At 47.2% G+C, this 13,864-nt stretch overlaps 1 protein-coding gene across 5 annotated transcripts in view; it reads right to left on the reverse strand.

Moving 5' to 3' along the window:
* LOC8037389 (kinesin-like protein KIF21A) overlaps positions 1–11,298 on the reverse strand; it is a 265,745-nt gene extending 254,447 nt beyond the window's left edge. For 4 of the 5 annotated variants that reach the window (XM_040212131.3, XM_040212130.3, XM_040212129.3 and 1 more), the window contains exon 1: positions 11,014–11,271. In XM_040212131.3, coding sequence (XP_040068065.1) covers positions 11,014–11,048 — 35 coding nt within the window. In that variant the 5' untranslated portion in view covers positions 11,049–11,271. Of the gene's footprint in view, positions 1–11,013 lie in introns of all 5 variants that reach the window. The other variant, XM_040212128.3, reaches the window with a different exon arrangement.
* Between the last annotated feature and the right edge of the window lie 2,566 nt (positions 11,299–13,864).

Here is a 13,864-nt window from a genome sequence, read left to right on the forward strand (position 1 = left end):
TGTCCCATTCCAATTGCCAAGAATGAAGAATCGAGGACTTTACCAAGGGCTTAATATCTTGATAGGGTAAACAGGACAGAGATTGTGGAAGGTTACCGGCAGACCCTGCAAGCTTGTCGGCTTCTTCATTGCCTTGTATGCCAATGTGACTGGGTACCCAACAAAATTTTATATTTTGACCTCCATGCAAAGCAGTGTTAAGTTTATATTGAATCTGTTGTACAAGCATATTTTTAGCGTCTTTAAGAGAGCAAACTGCAAGAATCACACTTTGAGAGTCAACAAACAGGACCGCCCTCAGTATTTTCCTATTGATAATACATTCGATCGCCATTGATACCGCATAGAGTTCCGCCGTAAAAATGCTGGCGACACAATCGAGTCGTTGAACCTTGGAAAAGCGTTCTGAATACACAGCGCAACCGACAAAAGAAGAAGTCTTGGCACCATCTGTATAAACATGAAGATAACCATCATACTTAGTTTGCAGTTCACCAAACTCTTGCATAATTACAGCATGAGAAATGCCGTGCTTGTTGAACTTCGCAAGAGACCAGTCAGATTCAACTCGCTGTGCTTTCCAAGGTGGAATACCGTTGACTTTCCTAACGAGGCCGACCTGGCCCAGAGGAAGGTGCAGAGAAGTGCGAAGATGTTCAATACGGAAGCTTAACGGAGTCACAATGCTTGGTTTATTTTCAAAAAGGCGAAAGAACCTTGACCTTGTAAGTGAAGAGTATGTCGGATGCTGGGGGTCGGCCAGAATCTTATAAGCATATGTTAGACTAAGATATGTACGTCGTTTGTTCAGGGACAGCTCATTGGATTCTGCATACAAACTGAGGACGGGCGACGTCCGGAAGGCTCCTGTTGCCAGTCGCAAGCCGAGATGGTGAACTGGGTCCAACATTTTAAGGGCAGAAGGCCGAGCCGATCCATACACTACTGCACCGTAGTCAAGACGGGATCGTACAAGGGCGTTGTATAACTGCAGGATACATTTTCTATCAGACCCCCAAGACTTGTGAGATAAAACTTTCAAAAGGTTTGTGGAGTGAAGGCATTTTTGCTTCAGAGCTTTAAGGTGGGAAATAAAGTTAAGCTTTTTATCAAATATTACACCAAGAAATCGGTGCTCCTTTTTCACTGGAATAGGTGTTCCATTTAATTTCAGGGAGGGATCCAAAGACAGCCCGCGTCGCAAAGAAAAAGGAACACAGACCGTTTTTGAAGCAGAGAACTTGAACCCATTTTCGTCGGCCCACTTGGACAATTTGTTTATGGCTAACTGCAACTGGCGCTCACAACTAGAAAGGTTACAGGACGATGATGAAATCTGTATATCATCAGCATAAAGAGAATACGAAATAGATGGTGGCAGCAGTCGTGCGAGAGAATTCATTGTCAGCAAAAACAAAGTCACACTTAAAACACCCCCTTGAGGGACTCCATTTTCTTGAACAAAGGAGTCAGATAGGGCTGAGCCGAGACGAACTTGGAAAGTCCTGTCTGTCAGATATTCCTTTATGCTTCGCAGCATACGGCCCCGGATATTACAGGCATACAAGTTTCGGAGAATCCCATACCTCCACGCTGTGTCATATGCCCTTTCTAAGTCGAAAAAAACCGCAACACAGTGCTGCCTGTTTACGAATGCCTCACGTATCACAGTCTCCAGGCGAACTAAGTGGTCAAGGGTAGATCGACCTTGGCGAAATCCGCATTGATTGTTATCAAAGACCCTCTGGCTTTCTAACATGTAGACCAGTCGCCTGTTTATAAGCCTTTCATATGTTTTCCCAAGGCAGCTTGTGAGTGCAATTGGGCGATAGCTTGATGGTTGTGAGGAGTCTTTGTTAGGCTTTAGGAGGGGGATGATATGTGCGTGTTTCCAAGCCTGAGGGAAACATGCCTTTTCCCACAAAAGATTAAAAAACAGGAGAAGGTTTTCAAGGGATTCTGGAGAAAGGCGGCGCAGCATTTCATAATGAATTCCATCGGGACCAGGGGCAGAGAGCTTTCTCACATTAAGAGCCATCTCAAGCTCGCATCGCGTAAATGGTTGGTTATACGATGCCGAGTTTCCTCCTGACATGACAAGCTTTTGTCGTTCCGCACGAACTTTTAACTGTCCGAAGGAAACACTGTAGTTGGCCGAACTAGATGAATTATAAAAATGTTCCCCGAGTATGTTACCAATATCTTTTAGAGACGAAGAAGGAGCATTAAACGTTGGAATGGCAAAGCACCTGTAATCCCCATTTACTTTCCTGTATCTGTCCCAGGCCTCCTTGGCTGGGACAAAGCTGGTTAAAGAAGAGAGATACTTCATCCACGACTTCCGCTTTGCCTGCTTCCTAGTCCAACGAGCCTTGGCTTTTCGTCGCTTGAACTCAACAAGGTTGCTTGAAGTGGGGTATCTGCGAAATCTGCCCCACGCCCTATTTTGGTCCGCCCGGGTTGTGGCACACTCCTTATTCCACCAAGGTTTACATTTTTTGGGTATATTACCAGATGTTTGTGGAATGGACTGCTGAGCAGCCTTTAGTATCTGCTCAGTAACATAAAGTGTAGCATTCTCAGGGGACATAGACGAAAGAAGCGAAGGATCTAAAGTGGAGTGAAGATTAAAAAGTGCCCAGTCTGCCTTGTCTAACTTCCACCTAGGAACCCGCTTTAAAAGATTAGGCAATGGAACGGTACTTTCTAAAACAACTGGATAATGATCACTTCCAAAAGGGTTATGGAGAACCTTCCATGAAAAGCAAGGAAGTAATGAAGGTGAAGCGATAGAAAGATCAATAGATGTGAATGTGTTGTGTGCCGCACTAAAAAAAGTTGGCTCTCTCCCGTTAAGAAGGCACAGCCCAGAAGACAATAAAAGACGTTCAATTACACCACCACGGGAGTCCTGACGGGTACTACCCCACATGGGATGATGAGCGTTAAAATCACCTAAAATTAAAAACGGTTGAGGAAGCTGTCCAACAAGTCCCTGCAGCTCTTGAAGATTTAAAGGAACATTTGGTGGTAAGTATAAAGAAACAAGCGTTACAAGGCGGTCCACGAGGAGACGCACTGCAACTGCCTCCAGAGGTGTGCGGAGTGGGACTTGAGAGCAAGCGACTCCACTCTGCACAACTACTGCAACGCCACCTGAAGGAGTGGAAGCGGAACGGTCTTTCCTGAAAACCTGATGGCGCCTTAAAATGTTAAAAGAATTAGAGTGAAGATGGGTTTCTTGCAAGGCAAGAGCGATGGGTCGAAGCTCATTCATGAAATGATTGACGTCATCAATATTTCTTAAAATACCGCGACAGTTCCATTGCATAAAATGTAACTTCGTCATCTATTAAAAAAGTGTGTAAATATGTAAATATAAGAAGATAAAACCTGGTAAAATAAATAAAGCTATGGAGAGCCAACTCGAGCTAGGTGGAATATGTGACCACAATACGGCAGCTATTGGGGTCATCACTTGGGCGCTACTACAGGTTGCTTCTTTTTAGATTTACGAGAAGCTGTCTCCCATTCCATACCATCCTGGTCAGACCCAGGAGTAGACTGACAGTCAGCATCAGTTGGTATCTCCATGTCCTGGGAAGTGTCCGATGGATGGAGTATGACGGAGCTGGTCCGGCCTGGTACGCGCGGGGGAAAACCCCGGCCACGACCGGATGGAGGAGTGGCGGACGAACTGGGCGAGGGGTCACCCAAGTTCGTCTTGACACCTCCTTTCACAGGAGCTGCATGGGTACCATGCTGCTCCTTCAGTAGGGGGACCCTCTCCACCGAGCAGGAGCGAGAAGCTCGCTCCTCCCTAGGAGGGGACCTAGGAGAGGGGGAAGGCGCGGCTGCTGCCGGCCTGTCCTTGGATGGAGGGGCAGCACGCGTGCCACCACCAGGGGCTGGAGGAAGCTGCTGCTGCCCCTGTCGAGGAGCTGGGGCCCTGAGGTCGGCCGCCAAGGTCTCGGGAGAGACCTGCGTGGCCCTCGACTCCGAGCGTGGTGCAGGGCCCCTGCGCACCACGTCGGCAAAACTCCCCTTTGACACAAAGGAGAATCGTTTTTTTCGCTTCCGAATACGAAATGTTCTCTTTCACTTTAATGGCAAGGGTGTCTTTCTCTTGTTTCCACGAGGGACAGGTACGATAGTAAGCGGGGTGTGGTCCACCGCAATTAACACAGTGGGCCACAGCCTCCTCACAAATGTCAGAAACATGGCCCTGACTGCCACACTTTGCACATGTCTCCTTCCCTCGGCAGCTGCGTGCTCCGTGACCAAAACGTTGGCAACGGAAGCACCGCTGGGGGTTGGGGACGTAAGGGCGAATGCGGCAGTTCAGGTATCCTGCCTTGACGGTCTCTGGGAGCGTGTGCTTCTCAAAAGTAAGAATAACATGTTTAGAAGGAACCTGTTCACCATTTTTCCGAAACATTATGCGTTTAACGGCGACAACGCCGGAACTTTTGAGTCCCTCGAGAAGTTCTTCTTCGCTTGTGTCCAGAAAGTCGTCTTCAGAGAGGACTCCACGAATGGTGTTGAGTGTGCGGTGAGGACTCACCGACACCTTTACGTCAACAATGGTGGTCAGGTTGAGGAGTGCTTCGCTTTGCTTTTTTGTGTTTACCTCCACAAGGAGGTCTCCAGAGTACAGTTTTTTTGCCTTGTAGGAAAACCCTACAAGGTGCTCTAGAACTTTGGCTACAATGAAGGGTGACATCTTTGCAACTGTCTTGTGTTCATCAAGAGAGTGAACAACAAAAAACTTTGTGAAGGATTCTACATCGGGATCTTTGTCAATGGTTTTGTGTTCAAGGCAACGCCTTTTAAGGGCGTGCCCTGAACGGGGTTTAGAGGGGTGGGGCGCCATAGAAGGGCAAAGAATATTCGGAATCCGCGGTGCACCGCCCACCACCGAGCCCAACAAGGGGTTAGGTAACGCACCATAACAAGATGAGCTTGGCTGGAGACGTTACGCTAACAGTGCTGCCGGGAAACTATACCCAAGTGTGGGTCAAGACAGAGGTCTATTGCCACCCAAGGTTAGCCCTTGCCGCCAAAGAGGGGTGAAAAAGGAGTAAGAGAAATGAGAGAGAAGTAAAAGAAACAGGAAAGGTAAAGGTGAAAGATTGGAGGGGATAGTAGAAGAAAAGGCGACTAGACTGAATCATCCTGGCCGGGCCTTACCAGGACTCCCGTCTACGAGAAGCGGGGGCCGAAGTGGTGTATTGCCTCACCCGGGGGGCCCCGAAGGGTCCAAACCTACCCCGGGCTCGGCTCAACCACCAGGATGCCCTTTTCCCCGGACACGGGAAAGCCACGCACAGCCATACGTGGGCGGGCGAACCCGCACGGCTCGGGGTCCGTGGAGACGCCACTCTCCAAACACCTGCTTTCACAGGTGCCCCCTGCGGGGGGCTAATATTTAATAAATTATTTATTATTCACTCACATCGCAATTACTTGTTTTATTACTTTGAGTTACTATTGACCAAATGAACTTTAATTCGGCCCAATTGACATTTTGGTTGCTCGTTTGATTACGTTGTGTTATTATACCTCCAAATGATATATTCTATCACGAACTCAGTTGACATTATTATTACTCTTTTGATTTCTTTGAGTTACTTTTCACCCAGTGGACTTGAATTAGACCGAAATGACATTAGGTCAACTCTTGATTAGCTTGAGCTCATCTTAATAGACCAATTTATTATTAGCCTAATGTATATTATGATTACTCACAGTCAAAACAGCCGAACTTGTAGCAGCCTCAGAAGAGCGTCGGCGCCCGTGAACCAACAGATCACCCGAGACCGCTGACTCTCCTGCAGACTGCAGCGCCCCTCGCGGTTGCGAAGATTTTCATGCCCGTCACACTTCCCCTTCTAGCCACCATACACTTGTCCAGCCGTGTCAGCGTTGACTACGTCTACCTGATTTCTAACAGTGATCTGTTTTGCTGTGTCCAATCCCTGCGTGTCTCGCCATTTTGTCCAAGTATTTCTGCGTAAAATGCGCATTCCTACAGTGATAATTGAGTGACTCAATGTTTTCTCTTATAAGCCTACCTCGTACCATTTCGTACCGATTATTTAGCGGTGTAATATTTTGCCCATGCAATAAAATATTTTCGAGACCCCTTGCTATGTGCAGCTTTCATTTCAGCTAACAAGACACGCGTGTGTGACTAAAAGCGCATTACGACGGTCGATCCACGCGCGTTGCCTTCGCCGCGAGCCCCCGATGGCCTTCCTTGGCGACGTCACGAGTCTTCTCGGAGGTGTTGCGTCGGTCCAGCGGAAGATGCGACGGTATCTGGAGGGGAGAGGGAGCACGGCCTGGCCGGAGTTGCCCAGGTGCCTGACCCGGATAACACAGGGATTGAAAGAAACGTATTCCCGCGTTCGCCACAAGCGCACGAAAACGCGTGCGCTCGAAAGAGTCGCCATGTCGCGAACCTGCCGAGGTTCGTCCAGGTTCGACTTACTCCTAACGGTCTAAACTTTGGTGCACGAAAACTTAAACTGAGCTCTTGGCAGAATGTTTGTTTTTATATTGCGTAAACGTCGGTAATTCTTATATAAAATAAATTATAAATTACTAGTTTCCCAAAATTCGGAACGTGTGCCTCCAAGTCGAGCTGCCCGACGACGAAACCAGTCGAAGCTGGAGAAAAGTTGGCGCCACCCCAACCACAAGCTTGCCAGTGCACGATAACGCGCAGGTGGAAGAGCCAGAGGTTGCGAACTGCTAAACATGATGAAAAACAGCCTTAGATAAACAGGGACGACGAACGGGTAAAAGACAGGACAACGGCTGTCCAGGACAGGACAACGGCTGCTGACACGTGAACAAACAAAAAAGAGAAACCCCGCGAGTGAAATATGAGACGACGGGGGTGGACAAAACCCTAAAAATAGTCAGAGTGCAGGCGAGCTGGTGTAAGTTGAACATGATAGTAAACCTGAGACTGGGGCAGAAAGAGAACACAACAGAAGGTAGTAAAAGAGGAGGCAACGTCTCAAACTCAGCTGCAAAGTTTATTTCGAACACGCTTTATATACCCCATCTCCAACGCCGTCTCTACAAAAAAAAAAAAAAAAAACACATGTCTTTGTCCTGTTGTCATGTGTGTGTCTGTTTTTTTTTTTGTTTTTTTTTTTAAGAGACGGCGTATTGAGATGGGGTATATAAAGCGTGTTCGAAATAAACTTTGCAGCTGAGTTTGAGACGTTGCCTCCTCCTTATACCTTCTGTTGTGTTCTCTTTCTGCCCCAGTCTCAGGTTTACAATCATGTACAAAACCCTGTTCTTTGTTCCGGACACTCAGAAAAGCGGGCAGCGACGAAAAATGGCCCTTCCAAGCAGTGGCGTCACGAGGGTCAGCGGCACCCGTAGCAGTAGCCCGCCGCGACAGCCCCCTGAGTGCTGCACCCGGGGCGGTTCCCCCCCTCCTCCTCCTCCTCCTCCTCCTCCTCCTCCCCCCCCCCCCCCCCCCTTGTGACGCCACAGCTTCCAAGAACTGCCGCCAAGAACTCATTACAATATTTCTCCAAAGAAGGCAAAAAAGAAACGATGGCCCTACGCATCATTTTCCTCTTTTGTCGTCTGAAGGATGCGTATTTTTCTGTAGCGAAGAAATTAAGAAAACCGCGCCACGACAAGTAAAGGCTTTGGCGCCATTTCGCAGCATGTAACGGAAGCGGACGAGACGACGAGAGCAGACGGCATTGCGCCACCACCAGAGCTAGCGACGCGCTGTGAAAAGCCTCACTGACGGATCGACGCGATCGCCAACTATTCTCATCTTGACGGGCGAACGGCAACGGCCGATCACTTCGCCAAGTGCCTGGAAAACCTGCGCAGGAACGGGAGGGAACGCTATTTTGCATAGAACAATAGAACGGTTCATCCGTACGCAAGGAACAGGCGCAGCAAAACAACCTAAACGGCAAGCCGAGATATGCAAACAGCAGTGTGAAAACTGCCCATAGTGACCCTAAAACGTAGGAACAATAAAAAAGAAGAAACAAAGAAAAGGACAAAACAACGAGGTCTTTAACGCAGCTTGAAATTTATTTACCAACATGTATACAAGGCGATGGTTGTCAAATAATTTTCAAAATAAAGATACAGCTAATGACGTCAAGTTCTTTGACGAGTACTCATCCTCAGACTGACGAAGGAAAACCCAAAGGTGAAACAGGAAAGACGCACGTAGACCAGTCAACTCTCGAAACAATTTGCTACCGTCCAAGTGGCAACTGGATGAGCTCACTGAAATTGATTCGATCGGGGTCTGCGCAATAGCAGACCTCTGCTCTTTCCTTGCCCGCGTGCCACACCTGTCAGCACGCACAGCCAACGGCAGGTCTTCGGCCAAGGCCAGCTGCTTAATAAGGCGCTGCGACGACCCAGGTAGTACCTTGGGAGCGCCGATAGACACACACAGGCTATTGATCGCCAGGACTTTGGGACTCGCCGAAACACACCTCCGTTGGATGGGATGCGCTTGACTGGCTTGTCACGTCAAGCCTAGCTCGGGCAATGACCGCTCTCAGTGACATATCGCCAGACTTCAAAAGTAAAGAAAAAGACCGGGACAAAAAAGACGATATGTGTCCTCTTTTCACTAAAAACCCCGAGACTGGAAGGGAAGGCACGGACAAATACAAAATCCGTCCCTTCTCTTCCAAGTCTAGGGGTTTTTAAGCCAGATGTTTAACCACCCCCAGCTCGTTTGCGCCCTTGCCTCCTGTTCAATGTGTCCTCTTTTTTTTTTTTCTTTTTTCGTTTTGTGCGATATTTATTTCTTCAGAAATCATTAACAACACCCTCTTAAGTGTGGGAATTAAGGCGTAACAAAAGGTGCGAGCGACCTGGACAAGAATAATCCGTGGAGAGGGGGAACAAGAAGGACAAACTCTTCGCAATGTCGAGAATATTCGCCTTGAACCACTCACTATTCGTCCACGCCTAGTGGGAACCGGCGCCTATCGCGGAAAATGCTCTCCGATATTTTGCACAAGATGGCTACTGCGCATGTTTAGTAGGCGAAGATGGCAGAATTGGTAATGTTCTTAGAAAGTTTTATGAGCCCAAATAAACTAGATTTTCAACGACAAAAAAAAAAAAAAAAAAAAAAAAAAAAAAAGAACACATTTAGTTTTAACTTTATTTCAATTATTTCCTCTCGGGAGAGTCGAGGGCACAGCGGAAAGGCCCGAATGCCCGTACTGCTTGGTCCGCATACATCCATGCCAAGTTAAAATATACACAAAACAACAAAATAACGAGATAGCACAGGGGAAAGGTGCAGATGGCTTGTCAGTGGCGAAGTATTGGGGAGGAGATCGAACAGTCACGCCTCTAGCGGCATGCTTCAACTGTGTGGCGAACAAACTGAATTTTGTTGCTTGTTGTTGATCAGAGAAATCTATGATAACGAAACGAAGGCCGCTCCTCGTGCGTCAAAAGCACCGGTCAAAGCGAAGCGCTCGTGCCAAGACCGCACACTATACTCCGTTTCACCTCATGTTGTACCGCAGACAAGGCTAGAAGCGCGAGCTCATAGCCTTGAGAGCTTGTGCCGCCGAGATGTGCCCTGAGCAAGGAGCTCGCGCTTGTAGCCTTTCCTGCGGTACATTATAAGGTGAAACACAGTATAGTAATTGTTAAACAATAATCGCCCAAGTATGCAGGCAGCTAGAAAAACTTAAAATGTAAAGCGCTCGAAGGAGGAAGGCGCTGACTCGCAATGCAACATAAAAAAATATGGCCAGATTTTGAAATTGATGCAGCCGACCAGAAAAATGTATAAAATAAGTTTCCACACAAGGGACGTTCCATTGTTTCATTCGCAATTAAAGGGGGAAGAAACATTTAAGGGGGAAAGGTCAGTCGGCAATTAAATAAAAAAAAAATGCCAAAAACGTGGCGCAACACGTTTCGTCGTCTGCTCGAAACAAGGAGAAAACAGACTGTTCGAGACAAGCAAAAGCAGACGACCGCAAAATCATGCGCACCGGAACCGGTCTGTTCTACCATATCCGCAACGTCACGCCTCGGCGAGCCACCTACAAAAGCGATGCGCGCGCAGGCACGGTCGCGCAGACGAAAAATACATGAATGAAAAAAGATGCCCCTTCAAGCACACAAACAGAGCACGAAAATTATATCACCCCAGCCACGCAGTCTGAGCAAGTGGGAACCGCAGGCGGAAAAAAAAAAAGTCGAAACAAGAACTGGCCCCAAATAAAAGCCATTGTCCGCAAACGTGTTTTCTTTTTTTTTTGTGAGCGTAGACGACGCGCGCAGCAAGAATCGTAGTACTAGGGTGGCTAGAGAGTACTAACATGTAAGAGATAAGAGGTGCTTTGTTGTCGGCATACAACTGAACAAACCGGCAAGGTCGGAGCAACCTCGTATCAATTCGCACGGGCTTTGTTTCTTTTTTAACCTGATACATACTTTCTGCGTGCATGAAAACAATGACAGGTCTTCGTTCTCTAGCAACAGGGTCACTGACATGTGCCTGGGGACAGCGAATGTAGTGGAGTGCTCGCGAGCCGAAGCTCGTAACGTTTCTGCGTTCCCGACCAAGTGTTGGTGCAGCGGTGGTTGGTGATGCAGAAACTGATTGTAGCCAACGAGACCCCGGCACTGCCACAGAGCCAGTGTTTCAGAGGAAAAACTCTTCCGGCAACATCCTTCCCCTCTAACCGAAGGGGCAAAAGCAATTTGTAGCCGGGTTTAGAACGCAGGAGCTAGGCTAGGCCTTGAAAGCGGTGACTGGCGTGGGCTGCCGACCAGCTAGTCTACCTACGCCGAAGTTCGAAACGTCATATCGAAGCCCGTGCAGGTAATTTCCTCCTTTTTAAGGAGCGAGTTTCTCTTCCTCTGCGAAGCGTCTGGAAGCCTCTCTACGTGAGCCGGTGAAGAGTGAAGCGGAGCGGTTGCGTGAATCAACCACTAAAACAAATGTTTGGGAAGATTCCTTTTACCTACCGAACGGCCACACGGACGCTTGTGTCGTCCCCCATGAAGTTGCTCGAAGACTATTCTTGGTCGGGCGCTAATCCATACCGCAAGGCAAAAGATGGTAGCATCGTGGAAGCAATGAAGGACACGACCAGAACGCAACCAAGCAAACACCGGCGCACAATGAGCAGAAGGCGAACTGCAGGAGACCACATTCAAGGGTGCACGCAGGCGCGTGCTCTGTGCGGAGAGAAACACACACACGACCGATCTGTTCCCGTTGCCGCTGCTGCCGCTGCCACCACCGGACACAGAGCGAGTTGCGCGATCGGAACACGGATGGCGCCACCATACAAGTGTACAGCAGCGCTCGCGTGGTCGGAGGTGCTCATTACTTAAAAACGAAACAAAACAATATTGAATCAAACTTCATTCAACTGTAGTTACAACCGTATATTATTTCACTAAATACAAATTAAATACTCCTAAAAGATAACATATATTTTTTAAAAGTTCATGTCAACATCACACTCTCGAATAGTTGCTTTTTATCTGTTTTTTGCGTTTCTAAAACGAAACCGCTGCCTGTGCGCATGCGTGCTTGCGCTGTGCGCGTTCTGAAACCGGTGGACCGTTGTGGAGGCGTCCGTGGGTCAGCTCGGTTGGCTCGGTGTTTTCGCGCTTTTGCTCGCTTTCGGTGCGTCAAGCGTCGGCGCCTCGATCATCGCATTGCACGAGCTTCGCACTTTCAGGCAAGCGGAAAGCTTTTCGTGTCTTTGAACCACCTCATTCGTGCGGTTACGCAAAGTTGTGCCCAAGCAGCGTCGGGGACAAGAGGCACCAGTTCGTTCGGATCCCAACTAACAACGGTGAATTAAAACTTGTTGGCCTAGTTGGTTCATGATGCAGTCTAGAGGTTTTTGCGCGACACAAGGGACAATCACAAGCGAGTAGAGTAGTTTGCGCTTGTCCGTGTTTACTCGCTTGTGATTGTCCCTTGTGTCGCGCAAAAACCTCTAGACTGTAACGACGATGAGTTTGAAAGTTTTCACCCCAATTGAAATTTTTCCTAAGCTGATCTTCCAGCTACAAATTGCACCATTTGAGGGTTTTCTACTCTTTTAAGTAATTAAATATATCGTTTCATTTTTGAAATTTACAAAATGTCACCGTGATTTCATTGTGACGCACACATTTCGGCGAGCGTTCGCACGTGGTTTTGTGGATGAAGACCGTCCTGCATATATTTTATGATCTGTAGACTACTGTTGGCGAAATATCAGCTCCTCTACCTCTCGTCAATTTCGTGCACAGCAGTGTAGATCACCGTCGAGTAAATTGTAGTCATACTCTATAGAAATATTATTCTCCCAGTTTTATAATATTTCAGAGTTCATCTTATAATATCTGCCCGTTTTTATTAATGTTTCTCGTGTAGATTCTTTTACAGCCCTGCGACTAGTTTTGCCACGTTTAATTTCTTTCAGAAACAAATAGAAAGTTGGATAGTAAAATGATTTAATTTTTAAAGACACTTTTAAAATCTCGAAAGATTTACGCATAGAAGGACGGAATGCAGACAGCAGAGCTTGATCGCGAGATGTGCTATCCGTCCTTCCATGTGTAATTCTTTCGAAAGTTTTTACACTTCCCAACGCACTCCCCTCAAAACAATTAAAGCTCGCGTTAGGCATTTTTTTCTCGTTTGTTGCACATAAAATAGCATCATTTGCATTATGTGTTCTTTTTTTATGTATCCATACAGATTCTCAAGGCATAAAAATCACTCCAACAAGCCTCAGGGACAGGGAACCCCAACAGACAAAAGGTAGTATCCGTGGTAACTTTTTTGTGAAGTGCACCTGATTGCTGGCCAACCTATCAAGCTGAATATGTAACCATCAGCATGCTAAGTTCCGCCGTAGTGATCTATGCAGTCTAATCTACGATCAACTGTAATGTAAAACGAGAGTGGCTGGGGCAAAGACAAAAACAAAAGGATAGTAGGAGCAGCCCTATGCAATGTTTCATAGCCCTGTTTCTCTTCTGCAAGTGTAAGTGATGTGACGAGACAAACTAATGTGTTCCTACATTGTCCTGTGCAGATCCTGAGAGGATAGAGAACACACATACAGCAAAAATGAGAAAGAACAATGCAGTGGCTGGTCCATCCCATGGGCATCATAGGATCTCGGTGGCCACACCAAGAAAACCTGGTTCAACTCGTGGTTCAACTTGACGGCGCGAGCGACAGGTATCGGAAGCTCATCAAAAGGCCAAGAGAAATGAGAAATAACAAAGTGGTCTACAGAGAGCTAGGTCCACGCATTATTAAGTCTCTAAAGATTTTGGTTCAGGTCTGTAAGTAAGCAATGAATAAGTTTGCCTGAGTTACAATGCATTGTGTTAACTGTTTATTTCCATGGACCAGTCAGAATGACACGAGCTTTCAACTAGGCATGAAATCTTTTGGCTGTGCTTCTTAAGACCCTCGAGAGACAATGTTGTCCACTGCGTCAGCAGGTTGCTCCTTGCACGACTTTTATGGAGCAAGATCATAGACGAACAGAAGCCTCTGAGCATCCACTTTGTTTAGACACGTTGTTAGCCTGCTGGTGGCCAACAACCTCTAGGCAGTTAATTTTTTTTTTTAGGGTGGGAGGGGGAGGGGGGAAATATCTGTTGCTTCGAACCAGTGATTCCAGGACCTTTGGCAGCTAGAATTCAAACTACGTACTTGGAGAGTTTCACTCTTTAAGATCTCAAGTAAGATCTCAATATCTGACCCACTAAAATTTTGCATTATTGTCTTATTACACAGGTTGAAGAATTGATGTTTTATCATAATATATGTTCAGGTTGGTATTTGAGATTCCAC

Source organism: Ixodes scapularis, unplaced genomic scaffold, assembly GCF_016920785.2.
Source record: "Ixodes scapularis isolate PalLabHiFi unplaced genomic scaffold, ASM1692078v2 PGA_scaffold12__126_contigs__length_90152505, whole genome shotgun sequence".
Lineage (NCBI taxonomy): Eukaryota > Metazoa > Arthropoda > Arachnida > Ixodida > Ixodidae > Ixodes > Ixodes scapularis.